Source organism: Piliocolobus tephrosceles, chromosome 5, assembly GCF_002776525.5.
Source record: "Piliocolobus tephrosceles isolate RC106 chromosome 5, ASM277652v3, whole genome shotgun sequence".
NCBI classification, from domain to species: domain Eukaryota; kingdom Metazoa; phylum Chordata; class Mammalia; order Primates; family Cercopithecidae; genus Piliocolobus; species Piliocolobus tephrosceles.
This window is the reverse complement of record NC_045438.1, coordinates 43,607,525-43,631,261: the sequence shown is the minus strand read 5'-3', so window position 1 is coordinate 43,631,261 and position 23,737 is coordinate 43,607,525. Positions and strand designations below refer to the sequence as shown.

Here is a 23,737-nt window from a genome sequence, read left to right as displayed (position 1 = left end):
AAAAAAAAAAAAAAAAAAAAAAAAAAAAGTTTCAGCACAGTTAGTTGACATAATCCATTTCACTCCACACAGTTAAAGCTATGTCCAGAATGATAATCTCCCGCCTCTAACCCAGTGTGCCCCTCACTGCTTCATTAAGTACCTTAATTATTTGTTTAACTTCTCAAAGATTTTTCAATACAAAATAATATCAGTAGAACTATTTAATTGAATACTCTTTCTCACTTTCTTCCAGCCCTAACCAACCACCTCATTTCCCCAAATACACCTATACTAAATCACGTATGTATCAGGAAATATATGGAATGCTTAATTCCTCGTCTTCAACTGCTGTCCTTTATTAGTAAAGAAAATATTCTACTGCTTTACACATTGCTTTGTGCCTTAAATGAGATTTCTCCTAGACTGCCATAAATATTTGTTAATTTTGATTTAATTTAAAGACCAAGGACGTTAACCAAGAGCAATTCATCAAGAGCACAAACTAGATGTTATAAATAAATAAATACATTTTAAAATTCTCCAACAACCTTTGAGTTATTTCTAGTCTAGCAATATTCATTCTGATTTGGAAACCAAAAATAAAATTCTATGGCCCCCAACCAACTGAATAGATCCCTCCTCTGGATTGAGGGCATTCTAAAGTAAACTTGAAACTCTAGTTCAGGCCATGATGGGAATGGGTGGTTGGACATGCCTCATTATAACTTCCTCTCTGTGGAATTCAGGCACAGCTGACTAGCATTAACATTAATACATGAACTTATGATTGACAAAATAGACTCTCTGTAGTAACAAGATATCAACATGACAGATAGCAGGTCCTGTAAAAAATGTAAGTATTTTACCCCAAAATATATTTCTTAGACATATTTTGAAATGCCCGTGCAAAGCTGTCTCTTATGGGGAAAATCTACATTCCATAGAGAATCCCCTTCGCTTTCCAGGTCTTTTTCCCTATCCAGGAGATAATTCATTAAGAGTCTGGTTCATTTTTATGTCTGATAAGAAACATTTACAATCTATTCTCTCTGAAGCCTGCTACCTATTATTGCAGATATTATTATCTGCAATAATAAGGACCTTGTTCTCCACAACCCCTTATCTTAACTCAGAGACTCCTTTCTATTGATTCCAAGTCTTTAGAAGAGCTCTTTCAACCAACTGCCAATCAGAAAATCTTTGAATCCTCCTGAGACATGGAAGCCACTTGAAGTTGTCCCGCCTTTTTGGACCAAACCAATGTACATCTTACATGTATTGATGGATGTCTATTTTCTCCCTAAAATGTATAAAACCATGCTATAGCCTGATCACCTTGGGCACACGTTATCAGGATCTCCTGGGGCTGCGTCACGGGCCATGGTCACTCATATTTGGCTTGGAATAAATCTCTTCAAATATTACAGGGTTTGACTCTTCGTTGACAGATTCATCCTTGGAAACCAGAATGATATATGTTGTTTCACATAATTTTCAGTAAATAATGAACAATACTATGTTTCAAACATTGTAATTCCTATCATTCTTTCACCAGATAAGCAGGGGAAAATTCAGGTTATCTGGCAATGTAAAAATTCTAGATATAAAGAGGTTTAAAATGTAATGATTTAAAAACAACAGTATGTGTACTAAAAGAATCACACCATATGTGATTAAGTCAAATTATAAAGCACCAGCTTTAAGTAACGACTCAGAGAAATGAGAAAAGCAAAACAGAAAGGTATAGTTATGAATGGGCTTTACAATAACTTATGATGAGTAAATCATTCCTTTGACAAAGTTTATGCTTCTTTCATAAAGACAAGGATAGTTCTAGAGCTTAAGAATACAAACTTGATAACTTTCTACTAACCTTGATGAATATGAAAGACAAAAAGATACTATGTTAACACCAAAAGAAGGGCCCCCATGCCTGTTTTACAAAAGTTATCAGTTTCAAGCCTTGTTAAATAAGGTTACACACCAACTTTCCTATTACATTGAATTTTAGAGAATGACAGCTTTCATAAAGGACAATTTTGTGGCTCAATTCTACAGGAATTAGTAAAATATAATACATGAGGGTATCAACCCTACATATTTCATGCTTTGAAAAGTTGCAAACTTTTATAGTAGGCATGCCCAGCTTTTGCAAAAGGAAAAATGAATTTTTAAATGTGTTTCATTTAAATGTAAATGAGCGAAATGAATGAAAGCTGCAGACTCGTAAATGTTTATTGCCAGGTAAGTTAAGGCACTTTTTTTTTTTTTTTTTCTATGAGACAGAGTCTCATTCTGTGGCCCATACTGGAGTGCAGTGGTGCAATCTCGGCTCACTGCAACCTCCACCTCCCAGGTTCAAGCTATTCTCCTGCCTCAGCCTCCCCAGTAGCTGGGACTACAGGCGCGGGTCATCACACCTGGCTAATTTTTTGTATTTTTAGTAGAGACAAGGTTTCACCATGTTAGCCAGGATAGTCTCAATCTCCTGACCTCATGATCCGCCCACCTTGACCCCCTAACGTACTGGGATTACAGACGTGAGCCACTTGCACCTGGCCAAGGCACTTTTAAGCCATTCTGCACTTGTCACCATCTGAAGTTGAAACAAGAAGAATACAAAAAAAAAAAAAAAAAAAAAAAAGCATTTTAAATTCTCTTATGATGCTCAACAGTAAAGTATGCAAGGGTTCAAGTAATCTGACCAGGTTTTATTAGAAGAGGGTTATTGTTACCTATAAGACATTTTATCATAAAAATATTCAAGCATACAGAATAATTGAAAAAAAGAGTAAAATAAATACTTATACACTGACAACCAGACTCAACAGCTGTTAAGATATTACCATATGTGTTTTATCTAAAGAGATATATTTCATTAATTAATTTTTGGAACCACCTTCAAATAAATCATTTACTCCAATTATTTGATTCATTTGGTATCAATAGTCCAAATTAGAAACATATAAAATACACTTAGGTAGTACAGTCCCATGAAACCCAAAAATGGAATATATCCATATCATCGCAGTTTGGTCACTGCCACTATTAATTAATTCTATAGGCAAATCACTTAACTCCTTTAAGCTTCTGTCTCCTGATCTTGAAAAAATTAGGAAGCTAAACTTGAAAATATCCAAAGTCACCATAGGTTATTAAACGTTATCATTTCACTGGAAATCTCTACTCTCACTGCCATGTTTGATCTGCATATGAAACTCAGAAAAAACGTAAGACACCTGAACGACAGCTGGCCAGAAGCTGCCCCATACCCTAACCCACAAGGATGTGGACACATTTCTAGAAACCACTCCAGGTTTTAAAGTAAGGATGACATTTGGCATAAGTAAACTATTGAATTATTAAGTTGTCTAATGAGGTATTGATACTCAACCACATGCAACTTCCTGAAATTTTGGTTTACATGATATAATTTCTCCAATCTTTCACTAGCTTCCTATTAAGTTTACTGCTCAGCTTTTAGAAATAAGCATAATAGGTCATTAGGCTTCCATTAGAAGCAATTACTTCAAAACAGAGCAAATGTTCCCCTTTCTTTACCACCACACCATATAAGGATCTTCCACAAAGGCAGGCTGTGTAATGAAGCAATCTAGGTTTTGTTTCAAGAATTAATGCAAAACAGCACTCGGTCATTACGGTCATTAATTCAGGTTATTCATTACCTATCAAAATCACACTCTCAAAAAACATATTATGCAAAAACCATTTGAGATTTATCAGAACGTTTAATTATTATTGAAATTCAAGAAAGATCTTCCTTCCTTAAGCCTTCTCAGCATCTAAGATCACTAACGTATAGATTTTTAACATTATGGCTGCCCTAATTTTGGATGGAATAAAGACTTCAAAATACTTCATTTGTCTAGATGCTGCAGACTCAGGGGGTATTAGTCCCACTCTGAAGACATAGACCCTTTTATGTAGCCCCAGTTTGAATCTAAGTTGTTTGGAAATAGTATGATTTTACTGGCAGAGAATGTACCTTAATATGGAAGCTGGCTGTGTGCCCTAGGAAAGAAGAAAACTGAAATGACCTCGCATTGCAGAAAGACCTCAGGTGGTTAGTATTCAACCTTCTTCCGCCTCAGTTGAGACACACAGAAGTTTGAGTTAGTCACTGTTTTCAAAAAGTATTTCAGCAGTGAATGGTGAGAAAATGAAATGTAGGTAAATATTGTCATTGATTATTATTTGCTGTTTTTATTTATAGGAAATGTAATATTTCGATTTCCATACTACTCTAGCTCTGCATAGCAAATTTACAAACATTAATACACTGGTTCTATAACAGCTTTCTAAAATATCTGGAATGTAAATTATTCCCACTGTCTAGAAGACAAAACTGAGGACTGTTATGTCTCTTGTGCATTACATAAGATCAAACAAGTAAGGAATCAAATCTAGATATTGTGATTCCAAATTCAGCATTTTTCCCATTATACTTTACTTGTATTGTATTCTAAATAATTACTATTAAAAGTACATCACTGTGCATATTTTATAGATATGATTTGCATATCATTTAACATAAGCTACCCTAGATAGTACTAAGAATTAAAATTTAAAACTATCAAATTCTCCAAGATAAAGTAGTAAATTTACCACAATAAATTAGAATTATATTTCCATGACTTTTAGCTAATCTCATGGTTTCAAAATCTTACTGCCAATCTAATATTAAAAAGAAACAGTGTTCAGGGTTGCCTCGGCCTGGGGCAGTGAGGTGGGAAGAAATAGGGAATGACTGTTCATGAGTATGAGGGATTTCTTTTTGCTAAGAGACAAAAATGTTCTAAAATTAGATTATAGTGATGGTTGCACAATCCTGTGAACATGCCAAAAACACTGAACTGTACATTTTAAAAGTGAATTTTGGGGGCGGAACAAGATGGCCGAATAGGAACAGCTCCAATCTCCAACTCCCAGCGCGAGCGACACAGAAGACCAGTGATTTCTGCATTTTGAACTGAGGTACTGGAGTCATCTCACTAGGGAGTGCCGGACAATCGGTGCTGGTCAGCTGCTGCAGCCCGACCAGCGAGAGCTGAAGCAGGGGGAGGCATCACCTCACCTGGAAAGCGCAAGGGGGAAGGGAATCCCTTTTCCTAGCCAGGGGAACTGAGACACACAACACCTGGAAAATCGGGTGACTCCCACCCCAATACTGTGCTTTAAGCAAATGGGCACACCAGGAGATTATACCCACACCTGGCTGGGAGGGTCCCACGGCCACGGAGCCTCCCTCATTGCTAGGACAGCAGTCTGTGATCCAACCCCAAGGCAGCAGCGAGGCTGGGGGAGGGGCGCCTGCCATTGCTGAGGCTTAAGTAGGTAAACAAAGCCGCTGGGAAGCTCGAACTGGGTGGAGCTCAAAGCAGCTCAAGGAAACCTGCCTCTCTCTCTAGACTCCACCTCTGGGGACAGGGCACAGTTAACAACAACAACAAAAAAAGCAGCAGGAAACACTGCAGATGCAAACGACTCGGTCTGACAGCTTTGAAGAGAGCAGCGGATCTCCCAACACGGAGGTTGAGCTCTGAGAACGGACAGACTGCCTGCTCAAGTGGGTCCCTGACCCCTGAGTAACCTAACTGGGAGACATCCCCCACTAGGGGCAGTCTGACACCCCACACCTCACAGGGTGGAGTACACCCCGGAGAGGAAGCTTCCAAAGTAAGAATCAGACAGGTACACTCGCTGTTCAGCAATATTCTATCTTCTGCAACTTCTGCTGCTGATACCCAGGCAAACAGGGTCTGAAGTGGACCTCAAGCAATCTCCAACAGGCCTACAGCTGAGGGTCCTGTTAGAAGGAAAACTATCAAACAGGAAGGACACTTATACCAAAACCCCATCAGTACGTCACCATCATCAAAGACCAGAAGCAGATAAAACCACAAAGATGGGGAAAAAGAAGGGCAGAAAAGCTGAAAATTCAAAAAATAAGAGCGCATCTCCCCCTGCAAAGGAGCGCAGCCCATCGCCAGCAACGGATCAAAGCTGGTCAGAGAATGACTTTGACGAGATGAGAGAAGGCGGCTTCAGTCCATCAAACTTCTCAGAGCTAAAGGAGGAATTACGTACCCAGTGCAAAGAAACTAAAAATCTTGAAAAAAGAGTGGAAGAATTGACAGCTAGACTAATTAATGCAGAGAAGGTCATAAATGAAATGACAGAGATGAAAACCATGACATAAGAAATACGTGACAAATCCACAAGCTTCATTCAGTAACCGACTCGATCAACTGGAAGAAAGAGTATCAGCAATTGAGGATCAAATGAATGAAATGTAGCAAGAAGAGAAACCAAAAGAAAAAAGAAGAAAAAGAAATGAACAAAGCCTGCAAGAAGTATGGGATTATGTCAAAAGACCAAATCTACGTCTGATTGGGGTGTCTGAAAGTGAGGGGGAAAATGGAACCAAGTTGGAAAACACTCTTCAGGATATCGTCCAGAGAACTTCCCCAACCTAGTAGGGCAGGCCAACATTCAAATTCAGGAAATACAGAGAACACAAAGATACTCCTCGAGAACAGCAACTTCAAGACACATAATTGCCAGATTCACCAAAGTTGAAATGAAGGAAAAAATCTTAAGGGCAGCCAGAGAGAAAGGTCGGGTTACCCACAAAGGGAAGCCCATCAGACTAACAGCAGATCTGTCGGCAGAAACTCTACAAGCCAGAAGAGAGTGGGGGCCAATATTCCACATTCTTAAAGAAAAGAATTTTCAACCCAGAATTTCATATCCAGCCAAACTCAGTTTCATCAGTGAAGGAGAAATAAATCCTTTACAGATAAGCAAATGCTTAGAGATTTTCTTACTACCAGGCCTGCCTTACAAGAGACCCTGAAGGAAGCCCTAAACATGGAAAGGAACAACCGGTACCAGCCATTGCAAAAACATGCCAAAATGTAAAGACCATCGAGGCTAGGAAGAAACTGCATCAACTAATGAGCAAAATAACCAGTTAATATCATAATGGCAGGATCAAGTTCACACATAACAATATTAACCTTAAATGTAAATGGACTAAATGCTCCAATTAAAAGACACAGACTGGCAAACTGGATAAAGCCTCAAGACCCATCAGTCTGCTGTATTCAGGAGACCCATCTCACATGCAGAGACATACATAGTCTCAAAATAAAGGGATGGAGGAAGATCTACCAAGCAAATGGAGAAAAAAGAAAAGCAGGGGTTGCAATCCTAGTCTCTGATAAAATAGACTTTAAACCATCAGAGATCCAAAGAGACAAAGAAGGCCATTACATAATGGTAAAGGGATCAATTCAACAGGAAGAGCTAACTATCCTAAATATATATGCACCCAATACAGGAGCACCCAGATTCATAAAGCAAGTCCTTAGAGACTTACAAAGAGACTTAGACTCCCATACAATAATAATGGGAGACTTCAACACTCCACTGTCAACATTAGACAGATCAACGAGACAGAAAGTTAACAAGGATATCCAGGAATTGAACTCATCTCTGCACCAAGCAGACCTAATAGACATCAATAGAACTCTCCACCCCAAATCAACAGAATGTACATTCTTCTCAGCACCACATCGCACTTATTCCAAAATTGACCACATAATTGGAAGTAAAGCACTCCTCAGCAAATGTAAAAGAACAGAAATTATAACAAACTATCTCTCAGACCACAGTGCAATCAAACTAGAACTCAGGACTAAGAAACTCAATCAAAACCGCTCAACTACATGGAAACTGAACAACCTGCTCCTGAATGACTACTGGGTACATAACAAAATGAAGGCAGACATACAGATGTTCTTTGAAACCAATGAGAACAAATACACAACATATCAGAATCTCTGGGACACTTCAAAGCAGTGTGTAGAGGGAAATTTATAGCACTAAATGCCCACAAGAGAAAGCAGGAAAGATCTAAAATTGACACTCTAACATCACAATTAAAAGAACTAGAGAGGCAAGAGCAAAGACATTCAAAAGCTAGCAGAAGGCAAGAAATAACTAAGATCAGAGCAGAACTGAAGGAGATAGAGACACAAAAAACCCTCCAAAAAATCAATGAATCCAGGAGTTGGTTTTTTGAAAAGATCAACAAAATTGACAGACCTCTAGCAAGACTAATAAAGAAGAAAAGAGAGAGGAATCAAATAGACGCAATAAAAAATGATAAAGGGGATATCACCACCGACCCCACAGAAATACAAACTACCATCAGAGAATACTATAAACACCTTTATGCAAAACAACTAGAAAATCTAGAAGAAATGGATAATTTCCTGGACACTTACACTCTCCCAAGACCAAACCAGGAAGAAGTTGAATCCCTGAATAGACCAATAGCAGGCTCTGAAATTGAGGCAATAATTAATAGCCTACCAACCAAAAAAAGTCCAGGACCAGATGGATTCACAGCTGAATTCTACCAGAGGTACAAGGAGGAGCTGGTACCATTCCTTCCGAAATTATTCCAATCAATAGAAAAAGAGGGAATCCTCCCTAACTCATTTTATGAGGCCAACATCATCCTGATACCAAAGCCTGGTAGAGGCACAACAAAAAAAGAGAATTTTAGACCAATCTCCCTGATGAACATCGATGCAAAAATCCTCAATAAAATACTGGCAAACTGGATTCAGCAGCACATCAAAAAGCTTATCCACCATGATCAAGTGGGCTTCATCCCTGGAAGGCAAGGCTGGTTCAACATTCGCAAATCAATAAACGTAATCCAGCATATAAACAGAACCAAAGACAAGAACCACATGATTATCTCAATAGATGCAGAAAAGGCTTTTGACAAAATTCAACAGCCCTTCATGCTAAAAACGCTCAATAAATTCGGTATTGATGGAACGTACCTCAAAATAATAAGAGCTATTTGTGACAAACCCACAGCTAATATCATACTGAATGAGCAAAAACTGGAAAAATTCCCTTTGAAAACTGGCACAAGACAGGGATGCCCTCTCTCACCACTCCTATTCAACAGTGTTGGAAGTTCTGGCTAGGGCAATCAGGCAAGAGAAAGAAATCAAGGGGATTCAGTTAGGAAAAGAAGAAGTCAAATTGTCCCTGTTTGCAGATGACATGATTGTATACTTAGAAAACCCCATCATCTCAGCCCAAAATCTCCTTAAGCTGATAAGCAACTTCAGCAAAGTCTCAGGATACACAATCAATGTGCAAAAATCACAAGCATTCTTACACACCAGTAACAGACAAGCAGAGAGCCAAATCAGGAATGAATTTCCATTCACAATTGCTTCAAAGAGAATAAAATACCTAGGAATCCAACTTACAAGGGATGTAAAGGACCTCTTCAAGGAGAACTACAAACCACTGCTCAGTGAAATAAAAGAGGACACAAACAAATGGAAGAACATACTATGCTCATGGATAGGAAGAATCAATATCGTGAAAATGGCCATACTGCCCAAGGTTATTTATAGATTCAATGCCATCCCCATCAAGCTACCAATGAGTTTCTTCACAGAATTGGAAAAAACTGCTTTAAAGTTCATATGGAACCAAAAAAGAGCCCGCATTGCCAAGACAATCCTAAGTCAAAAGGACAAACCTGGAGGCATCACGCTACCTGACTTCAAACTATACTACAAGGCTACAGTAACCAAAACAGCATGGTACTGGTACCAAAACAGAGATACAGACCAATGGAACAGAACAGAGTCCTCAGAAATAATACCACACATCTACAGCCATCTGATCTTTGACAAACCTGAGAGAAAGAAGAAATGGGGAAAGGATTCCCTATTTAATAAATGGTGCTGGGAAAATTGGCTAGCCATAAGTAGAAAGCTGAAACTGGATCCTTTCCTTACTCCTTATACGAAGATTAATTCAAGATGGATTAGAGACTTACATGTTAGACCTAATACCATAAAAACCCTAGAAGAAAACCTAGGCAGTACCATTCAGGACATAGGCATGGGTAAGGACTTCATGTCTAAAACACCAAAAGCAATGGCAGCAAATGGCAAAGTTGACAAATGGGATCTAATTAAACTAAAGAGCTTCTGCACAGCAAAAGAAACTACCATCAGAGTGAACAGGCAACCTACAGAATGGGAGAAAAGTTTTGCAATCTACTCATCTGACAAAGGGCTAATTTCCAGAATCTACAAAGAACTCAAACAAATACACAAGAAAAAAACAAACAACCCCATCAAAAAGTGGGGAAAGGATATGAACAGACATTTCTCAAAAGAAAACATTCAGACAGCCAACAGACACATGAAAAAATGCTGATCATCACTGGCCATCAGAGAAATGCAAATCAAAACCACAATGAGATACCATCTCACACCAGTTAGAATGGCAATCATTAAAAAGTCAGGAAACAACAGGTGTTGGAGAGGATGTGGAGAAATAGGAACACTTTTACACTGTTGGTGGGATTGTAAACTAGTTCAACCATTATGGAAAACAGTATGGCGATTCCTCAAGAATCTAGAACTAGATGTACCATATGACCCAGCCATCCCATTACTGGGTATATACCCAAAGGATTATAAATCGTGCTGTTATAAAGACACATGCACACGTATGTTTATTGCGGCACTATTCACAATAGCAAAGATTTGGAATCAACCCAAGTGTCCATCAGTGACAGACTGGATTAAGAAAATGTGGCACATATACACCATGGAATACTATGCAGCCATAAAAAAGGATGAGTTTGCGTCCTTTGTAGGGACATGGATGTAGCTGGAAACCATCATTCTTAGCAAACTATCACAAGAACAGAAAACCAAACACCACATGTTCTCACTCATAGGTGGGAACTGAACAATGAGATCACCTGGACTCGGGAAGGGGAACATCACACACCATGGCCTATCATGGGGAAGGGGGGGGGGGAGGGATTGCATTGGGAGTTATACCTGATATAAATGACGAGTTGATGGGTGCAGCACACCAACATGGCACAAGTATACATATGTAGCAAACCTGCACGTTATGCACATGTACCCTAGAACTTAAAGTATCATAAAAAAAATAGACAAGAAAAAAAAAAAAAAAAAAGAAAAGCCAAGGTGGGTGGATCACCTGAGGTCAGGAGTTCAAGACCAGCCTGACCAACATGGTGAAACCCCTTCTCTACTAAAAATACAAAAATTAGCTGGGTGTGGTGGGGGCGCCTGTAATCTCAGCTACTCAGGAGGCTGAGGCAGGAGAATCACTTGAATCTAGAAGTGGAGGTGGCAGTGAGCTGAGATCACGCCACTGCACTCCAGCCTGGGTGACAGAGTGAGACTCTGCCTCAGAAACAAATCAAAACAAAAAATTTGTACAGCTGTATAATGTATTTATGTTTTAAGCTAAGTGTTACTACAAAAATGTCCAAAAGTTAAAAAAATTAAGTTCATAAAGTAAAAACATTGCAGTAAGAGTTTAATTTATTATTGAAAAGGATGACGTTTTCATAAATTTAGTGTAGCCAAGTGTATGGTGTTTATAGTCTGCAGTAGTGAACACTAAAGCCCGAGGCCTTCACACTCACTCTCCACTGACTCACTGACTCACCCAGAGCAACCCCCAGCCCTGCATGTTCCATTCACGGTAAGTGCCCTATACAGGTGACCATTTTCTATCTTTTATACCATATTATTGCTGCATCTTCTCTATGTTTAGATATGTCCAGATACACAAATACTTACCATTGTGCTACCACAGCAGTCAGTACAGTACCGTGCTGTATAGGTTTGTAGCTGAGGAGCAACAGGTCACAACATATAGCTTGGTTGTGAAGGAGGCTATGCCATCTAAGCTTGTGCAAGTATACTCTGCGATGTTCACACAAGGAAATCACCTAATGATGCATTCTCAGAACATATCACCATCCTTAAGTGACGCATGACTGTATTCAAATGCTTATATACCAGTTGGTTCATTTAACAAAATTATTTGTACGTAAGATGTGTAAGATTTTGTATAGAACCCAAAGATGAGTAAGACATAGACTTGCTTTCAAACTGCAAAGTTAGAAGAGCTAAGCTGCATACACGAATAGTTATAGTGTTGAACAGGCTCTTCTGAGAACTGAATTTCTAATAACTGGTCCTATAAAGGAACTACACAAGACAGCATAGAAAGTCGGAAAATCTGAATTATTCTCCCCTTGCAACTTCATCCAACAGAATTCCTACATTGCAAATCTTTCTTTCTACAATCTCCTAAAAGGACAAGGAGAAGGGCATAGAGAAAAGTCATTCAACACCCACTCACTGAAAAACAATCACCTGTAAACACCACGCTGTAACCCTCAATCCAAGCACAGGTCCTCAATCTCCTCTTTCAATCCCGAAGATTTAGGATAAGACCTGGGTTGTGTGTATCTTTATTCACTTTGGGGGAAAATCTTTGGTACCAGTATCTAGGGTTTCTCAGCTACTTGTCTCTAATGACTTAAAATAATTCCACAAAACTTGAAAAAAATAAAAAAATAAAAAAAAGTGAATTTTACTGAATTATATAACAATGAAACTATTTTAAAAAGAAAAAAAAACTAGAGTCAAAGTATATAGAACTTCTGCTTTACTGTATTAATTTTTAAATCTAAGAAAAAATTGAAATTTGGGCTATTTATTCAATATTTACAAATACTGTTTTGTTCACAGAACTCGAAAACAAGGGATAACCCCAAATTCAAGAGTTTACAATTCAGAAGTTCAAACAGAAATAAAATAGCTAATTATAGTACCAGGCAAACTTAAATACAAATTCTACAAAAATAAATGCACGTAAGATGTAGTGAAACATACTAGAGTAATCTCCTGGGAGCTTAAATATGGAGTACCAGTGGGCTGTATGACCTTGGGCAGCACAAAAAAAATATATTAAAGCACTTTAAGAACGCTTTATGTAAAGCTCTACATAGATGTTAAGGCACTGCTTCCCTATTTATAAAATAAGGAAACCGGTCAAGTTATTTCTACAATTTCCATAAACTCTAATGTTCTACAAATCCATAATTTAATTATAGACAGACCGACTTTTACTGTGAATTATTTTTCATTTTTACTAATTCCCTCATCAACTAAGTCATAACATAAAAGTATAACATTTTTGTCACTCCCATACCAAACTGACTTACATCCAAAAGAAGGCTGTTTCCTTTAAAAGAGGCATTCTGAAGAATTATTCCTTATTTTAAAGATACAAATATTATGCAGTTTCTTTTTTAGAATTCCTTTTCAGAAATGCTGTCTATGTTTGAATATCTGCAATATTCACAAATATTTTTCCTTTGAAAATGAACTGAATTTTGGAAATAGAAAGATCTGGCATACGTAGCTGGTAATCAAAAGGGCAACTTTTTTTATTAATATAAAAATGTAAATGAATGAACTTTGCAGACATGTATGATGGACAAGTACCCAATGTTCTCTGAATACAATTAGCATACTTTTGTGCTCCATGTCTGAGGCAGGAGAAGAGGGTCTGGAGACAGGGAGCCTAAGGCCAAGCCATGGCTGAGTTCTTAGAATTGGACCAAAACGAAAACCCCATCTCTCCATTCCCAAGTGACAAAGAGCCAGAGGCTCCTCTCTTTTCAAAACCCCTCTACCCTACCCCACAAATGGGAAATGCCTCTGAGTGGTCGTAGGCCAAAGCTTCACTTCAGCCTCTGATTAGTCACAAGCCAAGGCTTCACTTCAGCCTCTGATTGGTCGCAGGCCAATCCTTCTTTCACACAGGGTATTGTAACCAATTGGAGGCTTCTAAGAGTACCTAGGGTGTCACCAAATTTTTTTAGTTTAATAAAATCCCTAAAGAAAATTGCAATCAGGTCTTTTGGGTCACCTGCTCAAACCCAGTCCCACTCTGTGGAGGGTACTTTTCCTTCAAAAAATCTGTGCTTTCATTGCTTCATTCTTTTGTTGCTTTGTTTGTGTGTTTTGTTCAATTCTTTGTTCATTGCACCAAGAACGTGGACAGCTTGCAGGCAAGACTTTACATCTGGTAACATGTTTACTCATTCAGTCTATTCCCAGAGTTTTCTGCTCTACTAAAATTCAGTCTACTCCGCAAGATCCATATTAGTACTACATTTTCTCCAAAAACTTCTCTGACATTTTAAATTCAGATTTTACTGCCCCTTCTTCTGTGTTCAAACAACTTCTAGTTTTATTATACTGTATTTGTTGCATCCCATTTTAGAAACTATAGTGATTGGGTTCTCAGTATCTGAAATTCAGACAGTTCTGGGATAGAATATTTGATCCCACACAGGTAAATAATTCAACTTGACTAGGTTTTCAGTTTATATCCTATAACAGGGTTATGATTTTCATCTAAAAACTTCATAAAATATTTTTAATTGGTATTGCCTATTGTCTGTGACGGTACAAGAAATTAGGCATTCAAGCGGGTAGTGGTTACGTAAACAGGTGCTACCTTGCAAGATGGAAATCTGGCAATATATATCAAAAGCTTTCCATTGGCTGGCTGCGGTGGCTTATGCCTGTAATCCCAGCACTTTAGGAGACTGAGGTGGGGGGAACATGAGGTCAAGAGATCAAGACCATCATGGCCAACATGGTGAAACCCCGTCTCTACTAAAAATACAAATTAGCTGGGCGTGGTGGTGCACGCGTGTAGTCCCAGTTATTCGGGCTGAGGCAGGAGAATCGCTCGAACCTGGGAGGCAGAAGTTGCAGTGAGCTGAGATTACTCCACTGCACTCCAGCCTGGCAACAGCAAGACTCTGTCTAAACAATTAAAAAAAAAAAAATTTAAAAATTTAAAAAGCTTTTCATTGTTCTGATCCTTTTGGTCCAGTTATGCTATTCTAATAACACACCCTGGATATAATCAGGATGCACTTAATGATGTATAAGGATGTTCATCATGGAATTATTTATCATGAGAACATTGGTAACAACCTAGTTACCTAACCATAGTGGGTTGCCTGAATAAATTATGGTGCAGCCACTCAACAGAATTTTATTTACATTGTTTTCAAAAAACCACAATATCAGACATAAAAAGCATTCATGATGTACAAAGCATTCATGATGTGTTAAGTGTAAAAGGAAGGTTATAAAATGCCAGAATAAAGCTACAGAGCAAATAGTATTTCCCATACTTCTATATCACAACCACCTTGGCCTGCAGGATGCCAGGGGAGGTGCAGCTACACTGTAGTCTTGTAAAATTCTGAGGCCAGAGTAAATACACGATCAGATAATGTTTTCAACTAAAGAAGTTCCCCTTTTTCTCTACCTCTTTAACTCTTGCAACATTTACCCTGAAAAAAAGGAAAACTCATTTTATAAAATTTTTGAGCCAAGAATCAAGAGCTTTTTTATAAGGCTCCTGTATCACTCCTCCTGTATCACTCACGGTAAAGACAACTTCTTTCCTTTGCTTTGTTTAGTTTCTGACAGTGGAATAGGACTTCTTTTTAATATGAAGTTTTATGTCCATCAGCATTATATCAGTTTCTGTGTGGGTTAACTAGATTTTTAGGGGCCATCTCCGAGCCTAATCTATAATCCAGAAGAGGCTTCATAAATTGAGGAGCATCCTACAGGAGTTTCTATCACAAGCCCCACTGGTCAAGGGAAGTTTTTTCTTGCATTTCCTCAAGCTGAGACTCAGAAAATAACAACCCCAGGGGAAATTTCAAAGATTTATTTTCTCCTTCCCTGCTGAAAGCAGGAGTTTATGGCACCTTCGCAGTGGGGTGACCAGGGTGCATCTGAACTCCAGTGAGTCAAAGTTTGCAGGGGCATGAATCCTTTGGAAAAATTCTCCAGCTGACTGTAATGTGAACATCCTGGTTAAGATTTAAGGGTTACTCCAGAGATAAAGATAATGAAGATGATGATACCATCACCACACCCAAAAGACATGAGACTGTGATGGGCATGTCAGGTGGATCATCTCATTTGATCCACACTCAATCGAGGTGGGAGAATAACCCTACCAATAGTGGTAACTGTAACAATAGTAGCCAACCCACACAGCAGTTATGTGCCAGCATTTGTTTTTACCATTTTATCAATATTAACTTATTTAACTCCTACAACAACCGTGTGTGTGTGTGTGTATGTGTGTGTGTGTTTGCACGCACGCGTGTGTGTGGAGAGAGAGAGAGAGAGACTAATTCCAATCCCATCTTCTGAAAAGGGAACTGAAACACAGAGATGTGGAAGGATTTGCCAAGGTTACATAACTGGTAAGTGGCAAAGCCAGAATTGTTTGAATCTAGTCTCACGCTAGACTCGTGTGAACGACTAAAATTCCTCAGAACAACTTATTTGTACTTCCTTGTTTCCCATGGAAAATGCAACACTGCATTTTACATTTATGCTGCTTAGCACATATCTTTCGTGCATGACAGCCATTCAATACATGTTTTTTGAATTAAATTTTTAAATACATATATAATATTTCTTATTTTAAACTGCTCAGTCTGTTAAGTTAGTTGACTCCTTTCAGTTTCTTTCTTAGGGAGCTATTATATCCTTTTAAATATAATGATAACAAACTACATTTGGGTATGGAGAACTGGGTTCAATGATCACATAATTTAACGTTTAACATTTGTATTATTAAGAATCAAACCAAATTAAGTTATAAATCAAAAACCAGAACCAACTATATTAATATGGATGGAAATGACACAATCCATCTTTCTTACCAAAGTGCAAAATGAACGCATTTTTTAAAATTTTTATTTCCTTAAAATTATATAGCCAATACTTGAACATCGAACATCGAAATAGTTTTGAAAAGAATATATTTCCTTACTTTTAAACTTCTAGGAAAACAAGTACATAGCCACCTGCTCAAAACTGTCAGCAACTTTGGAAAGCCGAGACAGGCAGATTGCTTGAGCTCCGGAGGTCGAGACCTGCCTGAGCAACATAGTGAGACCCTGTCTCCACAAAAAATACAAAAAAGTTAGCCAGGTGTGGTGGCATGTACAGTAGCTGCGATCCCAGCTACTCCAGAGGTTGAGGCGGGAGGACAGCTTGAGCCCAGGAGGTCAAGATTGCAGTGAGCCATGATGGCACCACTGCACTCCAGCCTATGCGACAGAGATCCTGTCTCAAAAAAAAAAAAAAAAAAAAAAGCTGTCAGCAATAAAATATCCATTATAGACTAGCTCTGTTTCCTTATGTCCAAAATGAAATGGTTGAATCAGATGATTTCCAACATCTCATTCTCCAGAATTCCATGTTTTAAAGGAACATGGAATGTTCTCCTCATGCTCCAGCTCATGTTTTAAAGGAGAGTGTAGAGGCTAAATTTCTTTTGACAAGGAAATGCATATGGAGATAATTCAGAACAAAACAATATCTATTACTTAGTTAATGCTTAGTTAATGTAATCTCTCTTTCTATATCTTCTATACTGAATGACCCATTTTATCCCAACATAATTCCTAAAATGATCTATCTAAAATTACATGTAGAGAGACACTGGCTATTGAAGCAGAAAACCTATGTTAAACACAATTTGCACCGCATACTAGCTGAGCAACTACTGGCATGTTCCTTCACCTGCTGATTTGAAAAACAAATTTCTTTTCTACCTCTCTCTTAGGACACACAATAACGTAATATTGTTAATATTATATTTATTAATGATGTAATATATGAGAAAACACATTGTAAACTCTAAAATACTAAAAATGTAAGGAAACTGTACTAGCAGTATCAAGATATTTTCCCATTATGACAGCTAACAGTTATTCTATTGCTGTAGTCAACCACTTTTTCTCTCAATTCTGTTAAAATAAAAACAAAATAGTTGTCTATTGTGCAGACAGTTCAACAGCTTCTTCCATTTGATGTTTTTCCAAAATTCTTGCTTAATTTTATGACGCCATAGTTTCACATAAGCCTATTATTTATTAAGCATTAAAAGGCACTGTCTGCTTTTATAAGTGAGCTTTGTTATAAATTAATCTTTTAGAGTTCCATAGAACTGAACAAACTAGATGATGAAAAATGAAAAGCAACCCTCTGATGCACTTCACATCCTTTCCAATTTCAATTATTTGGACTCATTTACCTCGCCCAGAAATGAATAAGCTTTGTGAAACTAAGAAAGCTACCATGGCATAACATTTTCTATATTCTTTTATCTCTATGGCAGGAACTCTACTAATTACTTATTTTGGAGAACTAAAAATGAACTACCAAATATACTAAGAGAAGTTGGTAGTGATCACAGTTAAGAGTAAGAGGAAGGAGTGATGTCTGCACATTTAAAATCTAGCAGTACCTACAGCTAGGAAATTTCCACTTGAAATTTAATAAACTTTGCCTCTAGGAAAATACAAATCATCAACCCTTTAAGTTACAATTATCACATAATACTCTACAAATAAAAGAAGACCTTTTGTCTGTATCCTTAATACTACTTCAACTCCCTCTCAGAAGCACTTTCTATTTGTTCTGGATTTGTACTAGTATTACACTTCTAGACATACACCAATGACAATGATATTTTGACCATAAAAGAATTTTAAAATGCTATATTGTAGAAAGTATTAGTTATTTTTAATTGAGTGACAAAGCATTGCATCGGATCTAATTATACTGCTTTCAGTTAATTATATTGACTTTATCCAAGTCATTGATAGCACGACTTTTCTGATTAACAAAATGTTAGTTAATTGGATAACTTTTTAAAAACATAATTTTGACAACACACATCAACTTGGGGAACTACAGCAAAACAGAGGTCCAAGAGCCTTCTAAAATGGCACTTGTGTTCTTGGAAGCCACAGGAATCATATCTGATAGTGGCAGGCAGGGGTGCGGGTGTTTTCTCCTTGATCACATCTCACTTTTGTCTGTAATCTTGACCTGACTAGGAATTGCAGAAACAGAGGCAGAGTAGAGAAAGTAGTCTGTGTGGGTATCCCTACAGTTCCCAGAAAACACACTTACGGCATCCATGGAGAGGGTTAGATGGAGGCAAACCCGTCTACATATGCCATTTTTCTCCATTAAACCTCAACCTTCACACACTTTCTGAACTAATCCAACCAAGACTTTCTCATGAAACCAAGAAGAGACAACTCCTCATATGATCAAGTGGGAATTCTAACTTCCAGACTAGAGGGTCATGACTCTGAGCTCCGGGGTTCAAACAATCTATGTATGAGTTGATTATTGAGAGAAACTGAGGGAATCCAAGAGTTGACCTTAAAATACATACATCTCAACAATCAGATCATGGTAAAGTAAATCTCCATCGCCCTGGATCACTTCAGGGTTTAATTGTTCAAGGAGAGCAGGGTTCTCCATGTGAAAAAAAAGTAGGGAAATGTTTGAGAATAAAAAATACAAAATTCAACCTGTCGAAAATACACCATTCCATTCAGTGTCTTCTAAAAAAACCACATACTCAACCTTAACTACCTCTAAATACAAGGAGCTATACATGTAGATGAAAAATAATGTGTGACCTTACTTCATCAGTGAATCTGAAAACCTGCTGAGAGATTAATGTGCCTTCGTGTTCATTACCTATTACTCATTAGCACTACAAGCAACTACATAGTTCTGTGTTGTCCACACATGAAAACACACACACACAGCCACAAAGCAAGCCTTTTGTAGACATCACTGGTCAATCGTGACTTGTTAGGTAGAATCTTCTGGTTTCTTTCTATTTTTCACAGAATAGTCAGAAGTAGCTGCTTTAATTCCACAGAAGACACAGTTTTCCGGGGAAGACTTTGAGATCAGCACCACACTGAAAGCTCAAGGCCCCCAGAAGGCCAGGCTAAGAATAGCCATAGTTTCAGTCTGTATGTAAATGACTAGTTACTGAAATCGCGTGTGTATACCACACAGAGAAAAATAATCAACTGGGGTACAAAAAGGCAACAGTAGAAATTAAGAACAGAATTATACACTACTAATATACAGGAAACTGCTTTTTACCATGCCCTCAATTGTTAAATATTTTACAGAAATTGGCACTAAGAAAAAAATAAAGAGGACTTATAAAAATCTCTACTGATTTAACATTAACACAAACAACCTATTTCTAATCTAAAGACTTAATGATATAAAACACCCCAAAGTAATCACATAATAAAAATAAATTAAATTCAGTATTATTTTTCAAATCATTTATATCAGCTTTGTTTCTACTGTGCTCTATTAAAAGAAAAATTATTTTATAGGCATGAAAATTTTAAAGAAACTAAGCAAACAAAACCATATCTGAGAAAATTAGCATCCAGTGTAGGGTGATTTTAGGTCATCAGGGCAATTTCAATGCTGCTAATTATATCTCCAAGTAAGCAGCACTTACGTTTTTGCTTCCTGCTCAAATTTTATTGGATGCATAACCGAGAAGAAATATTTTTAAAAGCAAAAAATACACATGAATGTGTAAATAGATTGTGGGAAGGGAGTATATTTTAACTCTGAGAGCTGTGACATGCCTTTTTTCATTCCTCCCTTCTCTTTGAAACATATAAGAAAACCCACAAAATTAGAATATTCTACACAAATATCTACTCGTGTAACACACACACTATCTTCTGACAAACAAGAGAAGTATGAAAATAAACAGAAAAGACAAGCTTCCACAGAGGGAAAAGTCTAATAAAAGACTAAACAAATAATACCTAAAAAGAATGATCCTAAAGAGGAATTTAAAAGGGGATAAAAATATTCAGACACTAAATTTCAAAATGCCAATATGAATTTTAAATAGTCAAGTTTCCCTCAGATTATGCCACATTTTATTCTCATTCATTTCGGTCTCTAAATGTATTTACAATAGACTGTTTCTGTATTTTTATGGAGCAACACAAACTTAAAGCATTTCTTTTCTAAGAAACTAAATTTAGAGAATGTGGGAGGAATAAGGAGAGAGAAAGTCAAGACAGCATTTACAATTTAATGGGAAGAGAACTTACAGTGTCTTAAAGCAAATAAATGTCAAACCTATTTAAACTTTTAGGTATGAAACATGGACTATTGATAATTAAAATATAATTAAGTATTTTTGCTTGGTATGGCTACCTCTATCAATATCAGAGACGGCAATTGTTAATATTTAAGTCTACAACAAAATTTTTATTTATTTCATTAAATTAATATAGCCCAATAACTTAGATCAGTTTTCAAAATACAATCACACAAATAAAATTTATCTGTTACTAGTTTATTTATTTCATAGTAATTGTGCCGCTTCCTAATCTGGATTGCCAGTTCTTTAGGCAAAATCTCATTATGTCACTGCCTTATACTGACACCTGCTGGAAGCTACTGGAATTGTACATTTCTCACTGCGTTATCCAGGCAGTTGTTAATTTTGCATATGTGAAAGACTACGTGGAATATAGTATTTCAACAGCAAATAATGTAAATTTTAATTTCTAAATGAAATAAGTAACATTTATTCTAAACATTTAAATTTTTGTGGTATCTTTAGGAAATTATAAATCAAGAAGTCTTCCCAAAAAGCACGTCTGATGGTAATTTATCCAATGACTTCAGTGATTTCACTTGTGCCTATTTGAGGTAGAATTAGGAAACTAATTAGCAACTTTCTCCAGTACTTGACTTCTGCTGTTTCATACTTTGCACTAACTTAATACCTTGGACTTTAGAAAAATATTTGGTTTGGTGAAAGTACACACACAAATGGATCAGGAAAATGACCCTGCTCTTTTAAAAAAAGAATGCTTTATATATTCATATTGGTGGTTAAAAAAATAAATAACATGGATTACTGAATGAGCTTTTCTTATCTATTATCAAAATTGCCTTTTCATGAAAAACATAAATATTTTACCAGAATAAACTTATCCTTTGAAGTGGAGCAAAACACAACACATTGAAACACTTAGGTTTACAAATCTTTGTAACTGAATGTATTAAGTTCCGTTAAGGTTTAATTAACTTCTTATGCAAAGAAAACTCTTCTAAGTATTTCTGAAAAGAATATCCCACTACCTGAATCTGTCTCCCAAAACTTCCAGAAAAAAAAAAAAAAAGTCTCCGGACAGCAATACATCTAAGTGGCCAAATTATAAGAAATTACAGTGTGATATAACAAAGTTACCGGAATACTGCTTCCCACCTCAATCTGCTGCCACATGAGCATCTTCTAGATGCCTGGACATGCCATATTGTATATCATCAGAAAAATAATATTTTCTTAGAGGCAGTTGTTTTGATCACAAATGAGTTTGGGCAGCTAACAGAGCAACAAGATACATTCTTGAGAACAGTACTAAAAATATGATAGGAAGGATGAATATAGTACTATGGTAGTGTAAAAATTGCTATTATAATTCTCTCCTTTTACATCAAAACACTCTAATTTTGACAAAAGCAATGACATAGTAGCACCATAGTTTGAATAAAACTATGATCAAACATATAACAGCTGACTTAAAAAAATACAGCAGCTGATTGAATGGTTAATGTTCAGGATGACGTAGTATTAGAAATTTGCAACTGTCAAACAAGTTGGCTCCTGTAAGTCTACTTAATTCTCCTGTCCAAATGAAATTAAATTCTTCCACTGTAACTATAGTATATGAAGATTCAAGAATATGGGGATGTTTTATGATGAAATTAAGTCTGATCATTTTTTTAAATGTGTTTTAATTTTTTTAATTGAAAAAGCAATTAGCTATAAGAAGATGGAACATTTTTAAAAAATCGACTGAAAGATTATTTGGCACTCTTCTTTTAATTTTACTAAAATTTACATAAGATTAATTAAGATACTGCAAAGTACCACAGAGGTAACAGGTCTTAATGAATTAGTAGTTTTGCTATCATATTTTCTCCAAACAGTTCACCAGCCCATCTCAGAAGACAAGATTATGTCAATTGCAAAATAAATTATGTACTAAACAAAATGTAATTATGCAATTCACTTTAACAGATTTCACAATCAGTTACTAAGAAAGGGAATCTTCCTTGATAAGAACCTGAAAGATTAGTTTTTAGAGCCTGAGAAACAGTACAACTGTCAGACACCCGACATCCTTATTTTCAATCACTCAGTTACCTTACAGAGCTTCTGATACCGAGGAGAAGAAACTGCCATCCTTTGTAAACGATGCAACAAAACCACAACTTTCTGCAGAGACGTTCTCACCACAGCCATCATTTTAAGTTTACCACACTTCTGGAGACACCTCAGAATTTGCATTATAAATGAAGAGCAACGATCATTTCCTCCCGGTCACTGGACAATGATTTGTCAGTTCTCTGAGCATGCTCGTTTCCAGGAAAGCATTTGAAAGATACAGGAGGTTAGGTTCTAGGAAAAAGGAGGCTGGTATTCCTTCAACTTCTCAATTTAAAAAACACAGACAAACGCCACAGAGAAAGCCCCCCAGCAGATGCTCACAGCCAGCACTTGCTCAGCCCGGCATGGCCAGAAATGAAGGAAGTTGTCGAGCAGCCAAGCGCTGCCGGCTGCGGGAGAGGAGTGCGCTCAGTAGCCAAAGAGGATATTAAGTGAAACATTAAAGCTGCAGATAGAAAGCGGACATCCCCTGGGAACAGGGATTCAACATATCACCGCCACCACCACGGTGCATGCCTTGCGGCTGGTTTCTATTAAGATAGAGTGCAGCATTCACCCTCTCCAAAGAGGGATACATTCACTACGGAAGAAATGCAGCTCTAGCTGTGCTCTGTGAATTAGTAAACAGGAGACCCTGTTCTGCTCTTGAGAAGAGCAGAAGGGTACACCTGAC

The 23,737-nt window shown here is 37.2% G+C and overlaps 1 protein-coding gene across 8 annotated transcripts in view; it reads right to left on the bottom strand.

Annotated features, from left to right (window-relative positions):
* The window catches only part of UTRN (utrophin), a 580,797-nt gene that overhangs the window by 263,864 nt on the left and 293,196 nt on the right, over positions 1-23,737 (bottom strand). The window contains exon 1 of one of the 8 annotated variants that reach the window (XM_023183786.3): positions 23,041-23,493. The exons of the other annotated variants lie outside the window; for them this stretch is intronic. Within the exon in view, the coding sequence (XP_023039554.2) occupies positions 23,041-23,184 (144 nt within the window). The 5' untranslated portion in view covers positions 23,185-23,493. Of the gene's footprint in view, positions 1-23,040; positions 23,494-23,737 lie in introns of those variants that run through there. 8 annotated transcript variants of the gene reach the window in all.